The 13,470-nt window shown below is 37.0% G+C and overlaps 1 protein-coding gene across 2 annotated transcripts; it reads right to left on the bottom strand.

Annotated features, from left to right (window-relative positions):
• Window positions 1-1,215: 1,215 nt before the first annotated feature.
• Window positions 1,216-7,812, bottom strand: LOC109105206 (IQ domain-containing protein J). 2 transcript variants are annotated; one of them, XM_042755491.1, is made up of 4 exons: window positions 7,716-7,812; window positions 4,336-4,397; window positions 3,387-3,458; window positions 1,216-1,644 (listed from the first exon to the last, which is right to left on the bottom strand). In XM_042755491.1, exons 1-4 carry the CDS (start codon window positions 7,758-7,760, stop codon window positions 1,476-1,478), a joined length of 348 nt encoding a protein of 115 aa, XP_042611425.1. In that variant the 5' UTR covers window positions 7,761-7,812; the 3' UTR covers window positions 1,216-1,475. The 2 variants fall into 2 exon arrangements, with proteins under 2 accessions (XP_042611425.1, XP_042611426.1); XM_042755492.1 differs by having other exon boundaries at window positions 1,216-1,641.
• Window positions 7,813-13,470: the final 5,658 nt, after the last annotated feature.

Genomic DNA, 13,470 nt, shown 5'->3' with positions numbered 1-13,470 from the left:
CTGATTTTTTTTGCACATTCCCTTGCACATTTCTACCTCTGGATGCTGTTTGCACTGTTATGGTCATTGGCCATATATAAACTCATGCTATTTACGTACCTCACTGTATAATGCACCTTCTTTTTATACTCACTGTATAATGCATCTTCTGTTTATACTTTCTTTGAACCCTGTGTTGTATGTACAGTCATTTGCATTGAGCTGGTCTCTGCCCTTCTACCTCATAACTTACACTATATGTCATAAAGCTTAATGTATATACACACATTCTATATTTATTTTATATAATCTGTTATTTGCACTTCTGGTTAGATGATAACTGCATTTCATTGGCTCTGTACTTGTACTCTGTAAAGTGACAATAAAGTTGAATCTAATCTAATCTAATCTAATCTAATCTAATCTGCCAGTGCAGTTGGTGGCCCGTCCTTGAGGAACCAAACTTTGTCTGCATCCCTCATGTCGACCAGACACAGCCAGAGATGGCACTCCTGGACCACAAGTGTGGACATCGCACAACCCAGAGAACTCGCGGTGACATTTGCAGCTCAGAGCGCAAGATCGGTTGCGGTTCTGGGCTCTTTCAGTAATTCGAGATCGTGACCACCCTCGTGCAGGTCCCTCAGTTCTTTAGCCTGAAGAAACTGCAGTAATGCCATAGCGTGTAAGGCGGAGGCAGCTTCTCCACAGGCCGCATAAGCATCATCGGACAGACCAGACAAGTACCTACAGGCCTGGGTGGGGAGGCACGGTTTCTGAGATCCCAATTCGTCGGTCACCGACATGACTCAGAGTGTCCGGCTGAAAGGGAACTTATATAAACAGTAGAATGTCCAAATTAATATACATAAAACAGTAGATGAAAATTACTGGGATAACCAGCTACTTCCAAAGAGACTCTAAAGTGTGCTTCCGATGGACACTGTATTATCCCTTGAGGCCACGGGTGAGCATTTGTGAACCACTGTGAAGCGACACAACTAATGTTAGCAGATCACATGACAATGACAACATGACGGGTATTCAGATAATGTTCATACTACACACATTCAGACTACAGAGAACTTGTTTGTTAAATCAATCAAAAGAAACACCTGCTCAGAGAGAGTGTGTGTGTGTGTGTGTGTGTGTGTGTGTGTGTGTGTGTGTGTGTGTGTGTGTGTGTGTGTGTGTGTGTGTGTGTGTGTGTGTTAACCTGCACTGATTCAACCAAGTGTGAGATACTCAGATTCCATAAGATTTCATCAAACAACAAAATAGTCACAATCTTCTCAGCACAGAAGAACAACTGTTCCACATCCTTATTTACATAATAGGTGTGTCAAAGGTATGTAAAATACTACCTTGATTACTACCAGGGAACATGTCTGAAAACAATTACCAAATGCATTTGATGCTCCACAACGTCATGACCTTCAGACCAAACTGACCAAAACCTAACAAACACTTCAAACTCCTGCATCTACACCATCAGCCTACGGAAGAGGAAAGAGGGTGGGGCTTACGGGGGTGCTGCCATCTGATAGGGTGGTCATGCTGATGGACGTGCTCATCTTGTCTGAGGACAGAGAGGGAGGGGAGGGGCTTCTCTTCTCCAGGATATCCTGTGTCTGCAGGAAGTCTCGCCAGTCATGCTGGATGCTGCTGGATAACATAAGCAAAGATACAATTTATTTGCATACACTCTATTTTACAGTTTAGTGATATAACGGAATGAAAATTTCTTATCACGATTATAGTGACCAAAACTATAACGGTTATCAGTATTATCACGGTATTGTTAAAATGTGCTGAAAATGACCAAGTTTTATATTAAAAAAACAACAAAGAACAAATAAAATGACTTTTTGTTTGCATAAACACTAAAACAATAACATTACCAATGATGTCCGGATTTTAAATGACATCATGACTGACAACAGTTTATGTTGTATGAAAAAAAAAAAAATTACGAAATGTTCAAATACAGCTTTGAAAAGGTTTCAGAAAATGTTAAACCTCACATTTTAGCCTTTAAATAAAGAAAAGGGTTCAATCAAAATGATTGATTAATAAATGATTATATGTATTTTATCATGCTTCATAAATAATTCTAGATACGTTATCTGAATTGTTTAAATGTGTAGAATCCACATGAGCTTGTTTTTCATCAACCGGTCATAAACTACAGCAGGGCATGTAAATCCGGTCTGTTTCTAGTCCAGACAGAAACTGCACACAGACTGAATGTGAATGTGAGTCTCTGTAAATCCACTCTCGGACAGCAGGTGGCGCTGATGGAGCAGCACAATTACAGCTGTTTCTCGTAAACAACACTGGTTTACTAGCAATTACATGGAGCGAAGGTGAAAACAAAACGCCATCCAATCTTTTCTGAAGACGGCATCTTCAGAGGTACATTCATATACACTTTTAAAAATAAAGGTGCTTCAAAAGGTTCTTCAAGCGATGCCATAGAAGAACCATTTTTAGTTCCACAAAGAAGCATTCAGTCATAGGTTCTTTAAAGAACCATCTCTTTCTTACCTTTTTATAATCTGAAGAACCTTCTTTCGCCACAAAGAACCTTTTGTGAAACAGAAAGGTTCTTCAGATGTTAAAGGTTCCTTACGGAACCATTTAGACAAAAGGGTTCTTCTATTTCATTGTGAAGCACCTTTATTTTTAAGAGTGTAATTAATTCATTCATAAATTAATTTGTACAATTCCCTTAGCACTAGTTTAAAACCTTGCAGCTTTCCACCATGTTTTCACACAAAATGAAACTACTCTGTGTGCTGGATAGTATTTATTTATCCTGAGTTGTAAAAAATCACGGTAATTAAGTACATGATGATGGCTCTAATTTTGATGATAATTAAAATATGAAACGGTAATACTATTTGTAGGTATTTTTTTCCATGATTTATCATCAAACTGTTAATTTCAAGCAAACATTCCTAAACCAAACCCTAAAAAAATGTAATTACACTAAATCAAGGACATCTTATGTAGTGAAAACTCACAACCTGTAGGCCTGCTTACAATAGGGTTTGGTTTAAGGTTTAATGCATGTTATATGCATAATTTACTGTTATTACTATAATAAGTTCATGTTATGTTTAAAATAAAAAATCAAGTGTAATTGAGAGTTATTTCCATGAGGAGGTACTGATAATAAAATACCTATAATCACATATAACAATAAAATACAGAAATTACTGATAATAGCTATAATTACTCATAATAACTGATTGCAAACTAATGACGGAATACCATGATAAAGTGATAGCCATTATTGAGTCCACTGTATTACCCATAATCGCCCATGACAGTGGAGTACTGGTAATGATAATCACCCATGATATCTGCAGTATAAGCGATGGAGATATTGATCATATACTCACATCAGTACTGTGCTCTCCAGTGGATGTGTGTTCACTGTGATGTTATTCTCCATGTCTGTCACCATCTGATGACTACAACAAGCACATTCACACAACACAAGCACATTCTACAATTAATCAATTAATTCATTTTTTTTTTTTTTTTTTTTTTTTATTCTAAATTATACATTTCATGATGATGTTGACACTTTGAACTTTCTTTAGCAAATTAATTCATATTTGAAATGAGTACTGTTTACTTCACAGTCAAATGAACAGATGGTGGGAAACTACATTGCTTCACTCTCACAGGAATACAGCTCCCGATTACTGCTGTGAATTAGTCATAATGCTACTAAAGTGAAATTATTCTTTTTGCCTGTTTTGTAGTGATGAGTGTTTCGAAGCACTGCTTCATGAGGCTTTGAAACCTTTGCAACCATGTTTTGAACCAGTGGTTTGGAGTGTGTATAAAGCTGATAAAATTATGTAATTTCAGTAAACAAAGCTACATTATGTCTGCATTATGTTTTTTTTATTATTATTATTATTTTTTTTTTTTTACCTGATCTCAGATCAGTTTTATCAGTTTGTAGACACTGTAATGAGACATTTGTGTAAAAGTGAGAATAGTGGTTAATAGTCTCTTAATGGCTTTTTTAGAAAAGCCCTCCATAAAACAAACAAAAAAGCCCTGCAAAATAATAAAAGAACATATTATACAGACACTTTATATTTAATGGTATTTGATGATGTTAATTGCATGGAATATATTATAGTTTCAATAAAACATTTACAATGGGTTTGTAAAAGCTGTTTTTATGCAAGAAAATCTGTTAAGTTTGTAACACTTGAGCTGCACACTAGAGGGAGCCCTCACATCAGTACTGAGAGGAAAATAATGTTTATTCATAACAGAAACTCCACTGTCTTGCCAGCTTCTTGTTTCATGTTCACACACAGTACTCACTTTTGCAGTTCGTATCCTCCGTCGCTCAAACACATTATCGTCTGGGATGTCTGGTGCTCCTCCTGAGAGACATAGACAAGAGAAAAAGTGCATGAACAATAAAATCAGTGCACGTGTCCCTCATTTCCAAAGCCAAGGTCAGGGATAATGAGCAAAAATGCCCCAGCATAATTAAAAGTCATGATGACTGTGAAATGTGTAAGTGAATGAAACGTGTCGATTGCGGCATCACATTTACAGAAGATTTGCTCACACTGCTTGATGATTCCTGATTCCTGCAGCATTGAGGATTAAAGGGTTAGTTCATCCAAATATGAAAATTCTGTCGTTAATTACTCACCCTCGTGTCGTTTCAAACCCGTAAGACTTTTGTTCATCTTCGGAACACAAATTAGGATTTTTTTTCGATGGAATCTGGAGCTGTCTGACCCTGCATAGACAGCAATGCAACAGAAATCTTCCCAAGTCCAGAAACGTAGCAAGGAGATCTGTGAATTAATCCATGTGACATCAGTAGTACATCCGCAATTATACGAAGCTACGAGAATACTTTTTGTGCGCAAAAGAAAACAAACAAAAAAAAAAAACGACTTTATTCAACAATATGTCTCCTCCGCATCACCCTGGTGCCATTTTGGAGAATATCTCAGCTGTGTCATGCCGGAACTGTTTCCTACGTTGTTGTGATTTGATCTGAACGGAAACAGCGTATCGGCGTGATCACAGATCTCCTTGCTACGTTTCTGGACTTGGGAAGATTTCAGTTGCATTGCTGTCTATGCAGGGTCAGACAGCTCCAGATTCCATCAAAAAAAATCTTAATGTTTTCCGAAGATGAATGAAGGTTTTACAGGTTTGAAACGACACGAGGGTAAGTAATTAATGACAGAATTTTCATATTTGGGTGGAGTGTAGTGTGTACTCACTTACTAAATTCTGCTCTCATCATCATAAACAACAAAGTGCAGAAAAGATGGAAGTAACAGATAGATTTTGCAGCTTCAGTGCTTCAGCTTCATGCTTTTTGTTTTTCATGCTACAGCATATATCAAGCTTTCTTTCTTTTCTTTTTCTTTTACACTTTTTGTGTAAATGCATGTACAGAGTAGCATTAAACCGTCTGTGCAAATAAACATAAATGCATTTTGGATACAAATACTGTTACACCTTTGCAAGATGGCTTTTGTTGAAGGAAAAATTGGATTTGTAACAGTAAATATTTCACAATCTCTAGCTGGAGTGTCCTTGAGCTGCACTAGAGGCCAACCCATCCTGTACCCTTTACCACTCACCACGGACTTCATTTCCCATAATCCTTTGCCCGGACTCATCATCACTTGTTTCTCATCACCTCATCAGTCTCACACTATAAGAATGGCACACACTTATATCTCTATTTTCTGACTTTCTTATTTTTGCCTTGCCTTTGCCTGTTTTTGACCCAGGACTGTTTCCTTGATTCTGATTGTTTGCTGCCTGCCCTTACCATTGCCTGTTATCTGGATTACTCTTTTGCCTCTGCCTTGGATATATCTGTTTGCTGTTACTGGACCCTGCCTGTTCTGACCACGCTGTTAATAATAAAGCCTTGCATGTGAATCCTACTCCGTCAAGACACCTCCCTCGTTACAATATAGTATAGTGGTTGATTAAATTTGACATAATATTTGACAAAAATAAAAAGATATATTTATTAAGGTAATTATAAAATTTGCACCTGCAAAGGTGAAAATGCCAAATGCCTCAAAAAATCTAATGATTGCAATGATTGCCAAATGCCACTTAAAAGTGGGAAAAGATCATTTCTGACCCTGTCTATGTTCCATGTTGTTTTGTTTTTGTGATAAAATACAGTACTCCCTGTACTAGGAGACAGAAGCACATAAAATATACTGGACTAACACAGAAAACTGAGGGCTTGAACAGACAGAGGAGTGTAATCAAGGTACATCAAAACAGGTGTGAGAACTGAGGCCCCGTCTACACAGAGATGCATTTATTTGTATACGCATAAATTCTGTATTGTATGGACATTTCGTCCACACGGATCCAGTGTTTTGGGAGAGTGAAACCAATATTTTTTGAAACCGGGTTCCAGAGTGGATAAATCTGAAAACGCGTTTCAGTGTGGACAGCGAATCTGTATATTTCTGAAACGATGACGTCATCAGTCCACATCTCGCACCTAGTCAGATAGCACTACGTCACGTAACAGCAACAAAAAACATGAACAAACACTGAACGATTGTCTTTTTATTAACTAACATTTAACACAGATTAGTAAATGTGTTGTTCCATGTTCGTTTGTAAAAACCTCGCGCAAGGTTTATATGTGATAGTCCAAGTCTTCTTCTCTGTTCTGAGTGTATCTCTATGGCAGAATTACAGTGCCACATACTGGTCTGGCATGTAAATTACATCATTTTGTGTCAGTTTTGTGGTTTCATGTGGACGCAGATATTTCTTTGATACAAGAAAGAAAAAAAAAGATTAGATAGGGAAAGCTCTGGCTTCAGTGTGGACACAGGCTTTCTTGTGAAACAGGCAAGAAAATGAAATCAAAACAGACTTCATGTGACAGCCTATAGCTCAGATAAACTGCATTGTTCTGCCACCTGATGTAATGACGGAATTTCACTAATCAGTTAAGAGCAAAAATGCGAACAAGGTTTGCCACAATCTACCATACTTTACTGAGCCTAGAGCATCATTCAGACCTGATGGCCTCAGTGAAATGTTGAATGTGCTCTAGACTTCATCTCACACTCATGACGTGCCATTTGGTAAATTACTGCTGTTTTACAAACATCTATTTTACATAAAATTCTGTTTACAGCCTGACAGTAATAGCACACCATTAATTGCAGCAGGCAAATAGTGCTGAGTTCTGTGAATAAGGCACAATCTGTAATGAGCCTAAAATAAATGAGACGTGTTGTGTTGAAAAAAATGGCAGTGACTTTATTAATGCTAATGACACAGCGCTGTTTCAGAGTATTAGCCTTCTAGCGCCATTAAACAAGATTTCAGCTGGTTAGTGAATAAAATGCATGATTTTTGTGCTGAAATACCACACACAAAACTGCCAGAGCTGCTGCGATTCATTGACATAGTTTAATGTTCTCAGGTCTATCAATTACAGGAGAAGATACTGATATTGATATGAATTAAGATCTTCAGGTGAAAAAACAACCTAAAATCAGCTGAATATCTGCTCTCTGTCAGTGAAGTGGTTGGTTGCTCAGTGGTGTCATTATTTTTTAGCTTCTGTCTCTTTGTCAGCATGAACGGCCACTAATTGTGCCAAACTCAACCTCGAATCCCCCACAACACACTGCAGAGATGCCATCACTCTACATACATGAGTTCTTGTCCCATACCTGTGAACAGGAACTGATTCCAGGCTGTGTTTCTTTTCCTTGCATATCAGTCTCTCTGTGCAAATGTGCATTACCATCACCAATCGCTCAAGTCGACCATTAACACTCTATCTACAATCTCAATTAGGAGTGTCAATGGTCCACTTGAGAGATAGGTGGTGGTAATCACTTATAAGTCTGCAATCCACCATAAAGCAACAAGAAGAAGATTGTCTGTGTGTTCCAAACGGGATATATCACCCTCTCAAGGGCACTTTGGAGTGAAAACAATCATGGACGCCATATTGAAGGGTCGCTCCAAACCGAAGTGCTCAAAACTGGCTACTTCAAAGGGCCCTTGGGAATGATGGACACTTTGGGCTCCCATGATCCTTTGCACATATTCTTTGCATGATGCACGTGGAACACACAACACTATTATACATTATTTATTTAACACACATACTTATTTACATTTCAAATTTGCACATATCATACCTGTACATACATAATTGTCTATATTATATATTGTGTTTTTGCACATAGTCTATTTTGTCTATTTTTATATTATTTTTTTTTTTTATTATTATCTGTGTCCTGTCTTGTCACTGTCATTCTGTGACACTGTAGAGCTTCTGTCACTGAAACAAATTCATTTTATGTGTAAACATACCTGGCAATAAAGCTCATTCTGATTCTTATTCTGATGATGACAGCGCCTCCATGTGGTCACGTGATGATTACACAGAAGGGCACTTCAAGAAACAGTTGTTTGGTCCCCTACATCCTTCAACCCTTCGAAGCTCTCACTCCGGAGGGTAAACCCTTTGAAGGGACTAGGGCATAGGGATGATTCCTTCTGAATGGAACGCAGGGGATGTCTTACGCGCCTGCTGCTGTGAAGCGCATTCACAAGAGTTCCAACAGTTCAGACATTGCATGAATCAGAAGTAAAAAAAAAAAAAAAAAACTACATAAATACTGTTCAGTTTCTTGCACAGACTGATCGTTTTGTGTCTTTTCACATCAATGTATTGTCATGAGCCACAGGGTTTAATGTGGATTTGTATGTGCATGTTTTTTTTTTTTTTTTTTTTTTACTCTCATAGATTCTGTGACCATTGACAAGCATTGTAGACTGAGAGACTGCAACGCCTGAAGCTAAAAATCATAATTTGTGTTCTACTGATGCCCTGGGGGTAAGCAGATAAACATAAAATGTTCATTTTTGGGTGAACTATCGCTTTAAGCAGGATTAAAAAATATAATAATAATAATAATAATAATACATTTAAAAAAGGCCCAATATTATCAAACCAACCATTTTGCCTTCCTGCTTATTCAAGAATAACATGTGAAGTCATGAAATATAAAGGTTGAAGACCTTTCACTTGTTATTTCACCAACCATTTGTGCATTTTGTATGAGTATGAATGCAGCATAATGCTAATGTCAAACTCAAATCAACTGTGTTGACTGTGTTGTGTCGAAAGCTGCACATTTGTGTGTGTATGTGCATGTGTGTGTATTAATAGAGTTGCATTGGTAGCACTTTATTTAACAGTCCTGTTCCTTATGTACATACTATGTACTTATTATAGTAATTACAATAACTATGTAATAACTAGGTACTAACCCTGAACCTACCCCTAAACCTAACCCTACCCCATGTAGTTACCTTGTATTACCAGAACTTTCTTAGATAAATACACTGTAACACGTACTGTAAATAAAGTGCAACCGTTGCATTACATTTCAGACAAAACGGAGTGGATTGCAGGTTTGGATCAGAGTGAGATTCAGATGTTGCAGTGAGTGTGAAGAGTGTGATAATGAGCCTGTGTGTTTACAGACGTAGTGTTCCTCGCTCACACAAACAACCAAAGAACCAGGAAATAAAACACTATGCTTTGCATAATTTAGTGTGCAAGTGGACAGCAAATCTATATTCATTTGGGTTTTGCAAATCCAAGCAGACTGCATTGATTAGAGAGGAAACTGCACAAGTGATTTGTGTGTGTGTGTGTGTGTGTGTAGAGCTCACTGTAGGTGTGATGGTGACCCTTTCTAAAGCAGAACAGACTCTGAAGGTGAGTGAGGGAGAGATGTAGACGTGTGTGTGTGTGTGTGTGGTGTGTGTGTGTTGTGTCTGTGTGTGTGTGTGTGTGTGTGTGTGCGTGTGCGTGTGCGTGTGTGTGTGTCTGTGTGTGTGTGTGTGTGTGTACGGTAGACCCTCTGGCTGTACGGTATTAAAACTGGACACTAGCCAGCTACACATAGAGAGGAAAAAAGAGAGAGAGAGAGAGAGAGAGATAGAGAGAGAGAGATAGGAGGGTCAAAGAGATGAGCAGCAGAACAAAACTAGATTTTACCTTCTGATTTCCATTTAGTGTTGATGTTCTGAAGGAAAATACAAATGCAATACAAATTATGGAAAAAAAATAATGCATTGAAATGATCAATGTGTTTAATGTCTGATGATCATGATGCAGGACGGCTGACTGACTGACTGCATGATCGAGTCTATTAATGCAGTTATATGAGCTTAATATTCAACATACAGTATGAGGGCAAAAGAAAAAAAAAAAAAATCACTAATATTAATATCATATCATATAGTTTAGTAATATCACACCAGCAAGAGTGCTGTTTCCCCAATATCTACACAAATGTGACATTGATTTCTTTTTTTTACAGTTCAGTAAACAATACATTAATATTTAGTTACATTTTTAGACACAATTTTGTGTTTTAGTTCAGTTTCACAAATGAAAATAATTCTAATCAAAACCACAACAGAACTGTTGAGCATCTCTGATCAACACACAGCGGTGATTCATCATTGAATGAATACATGGTTTTGAATGAATCAAGTTAGTCAATGATTCACTGACTCATTCATAAAGACAGTCACTTGCTTTATTTGGGAATGAATTAGCTGTTTGAATGAATCAGTTGAGTGAATGACTGAATGATTCACTCAATCATTAAGACAGTGACTTACTGCCACCTACTGGAGGTTAAAGTTTCATATTGAGAGTGGTACAGTATTTCATTAAAAAAAAAAAAAATCATATTTCAATATTCATCAATCAATATTATTGCCACATTTAATGTGTATTACATACTATGTTGAAGCAAAATATTCAGTTCTAAAGCTTCATTTTGTAATGTCTATTTAAGGATTTCTCATTTACCTAAAAAAAAGGAGCTCTAATTATCTTTTCTCAGCCCATTTAAATGTGTTATTAATTAGATTAATAAATCTACGTACCATGTAATTAATAAGATTTCAAAAAATTAATTGCTTGACAGCCCTATCTAATATAACCCTGTGTACACACTGTCACTTGAGTAATGAATTTCTCCTCTTGTATATTAGTGACAAACAGTGCAGAGTCAAACAGAGCCACGAGTCAGTCTCCATCGTTCACTGAATCATGAAGGCATGCTGTGTTAACTGTTTTAGTCTGTATAGTGTTCATGTTGGACTGTTTTAATTGAGCAACATACTGTAAAGTCAAATTATGTTTCCCATAACATCTCAGTGATGTAGACTTTGATGAAATCTTGTTTTCCTACACAGTACTTAAGAGAATAACAGAATGGAATCAGATTAACGTCAGGTTTGTGAAGGGCTGCAGCACTCCATCAGGATGGCATTTGTTTTGTGTGTTTCCTGCGGCTCGCAGCACATAAACAGCAGCAGCTTACTCATTTAATAAACGCTCTTAACAACAGCCAAGAGCAGCAACACATGACGACAGATGTCCCTAAGTCCCTAACCTCAATCATCCCTGCCGCAATTTAAAACAACTCAGGATAAATAAATACTATTCAGCCATAAAAGCAGAGATTTAAGTAACAACACAGCATGCAGAGTAGTTTGTTTTGTGTGGGAAAACAGTAATACAGTAGTACAGTAGCTGTAATCCTGCTGCTCCATCAGCGCCACCTGCTGTCAGAGAGTGGATTTACAGAGACTTACATTCACAGTAAGCCTGTGTGCAGTTTCTGACATTTAAACAATTCAGATATTGTATCTAGAATTATTTACAAAGCAGGTAAAATACTTATAATCATTTATTATTAAGTTATCATTTTGACTTAATCCTTTTTCATCATTGGTAATGTTATTGTTTTAGTGTTTATGCAAACAAAAAGTCATTGTATTTGTTGTTTGTTGATTTTAAATATAAAAATTGGTGAAACGATTTATGCGTCAGTACTTTTGAACATTTTTTATGGAAGTAAAATAATGACAAATGTCTTTGAAACAAAAAAGCATGTTTGAAATGCACTAACTGAAAAAAATAATGCATTGCATTAACAGTGCTTGCATTTTTATGGCCTTGTATTTTCAGGGCTTGCATTTTAGGGGGCATTTGTTGTTTGTTGATTTTAAATATAAAAATTGGTGAAACGATTTATGTGTGCTATTTTCATAATTAAAAATTCAATAATTCATATTCACCTTCCAGAGTTCACTTCCGAAATACTCAATCTGTTTATTTTTGTTTCAAAAACATTTGTCATTATTTTACGTCCATACATTTCCCAGCACATTTTAACAATACTGTGATCATACTGATAACAGTGATAAACTTTCGTCACTGTAATCGTGATAAAAAAAAAGTATCAATATCGTTACATCATTACATTACAGTTCTACTTTTTGATTTATTCATACAAATTTTGTCAAACTCTGTGATATTCTGCATTATACAGTGAATTCCATTTTCATGACCGGATTCTACATTTCCTGCATCACTGAAATCATAATGGCCAAATACACGCACAACACAAGACTCCCTTATACACATCTGGAGTGTCCAAACTTGGAGGGCTTAGGTTTAGCTCCAACTTGCCACAACACACCTGCCTGGAAGTTTCTACTATGCCTAGTTAGAGCTTGATTAGCAGCTTCAGGTGTGTTTAATTAGGGTTGGAGCTAAACTCTGCAGGACAGTGGCCTGCTTCGCTTCACTCCAACAGTATTTGAGCGTTTAGGCAGACACACAGCAGAGGTCCTGCATTCTGCCAATGTTATCCACTAAAACCTGCTGAGACCACAGCCAGACACGCTAACAGTCCAGTAACTCTGAAAACAACATCACAGTGAAGCAGCGGAGCCACAAACCATTAAAACAAAAAGAATCAGACTCTAACAGCTGTCCTGAGAGATCTGAACCTGAGACACTGCAGTGACCTGATGGTACTGCAGTGTGTGTGTGTGGTGTGTGTGTGTGTGTGTGTGTGTGTGTGTGAGAGAGAGAGAGAGATTGTGTGTATAAAGCATGGAGTTGCCACAAGGACCTGTCTTAGCCCCTTAGCTATTTTCAAATAGACATGTTGCTCCTTGGTGATATTATTAGGAAACACAGTATTAGTTAACATTGTCATGCTGATGATACTGAACTATACATTTCAGCAAGACTAGATGAATCTTTGTCTGTGTTAAAGATGTAAAAAGATTGGACGACCAGTAATTTTCTCTTATTAAATTTGGATAAGACACAGATATTACTTTGGACCAAAAAAAAACAGTATCTAAGCCAGAAAGATTAAGTATAACAGATTAAGTATAACTAGTTTAAAACTGGAGTGGACTTCAAATAGTAGCTGCATTGACATGGAGCCTAATAATCCGTTTATAATTGGACTAGTAGAACCAGTCTGAATGTAAAAAATAAAAAAGTCACAGGTAAGCACACCAGTTGGAATGAATTGGCCAAGTACGATAGAAATTGTAAAGGCTGGTTTTAATCTTTTCTAA

This window comes from Cyprinus carpio, unplaced genomic scaffold, assembly GCF_018340385.1.
Source record: "Cyprinus carpio isolate SPL01 unplaced genomic scaffold, ASM1834038v1 S000006712, whole genome shotgun sequence".
Lineage (NCBI taxonomy): Eukaryota > Metazoa > Chordata > Actinopteri > Cypriniformes > Cyprinidae > Cyprinus > Cyprinus carpio.
This window is presented reverse-complemented; position numbering and strand designations above follow the sequence as displayed.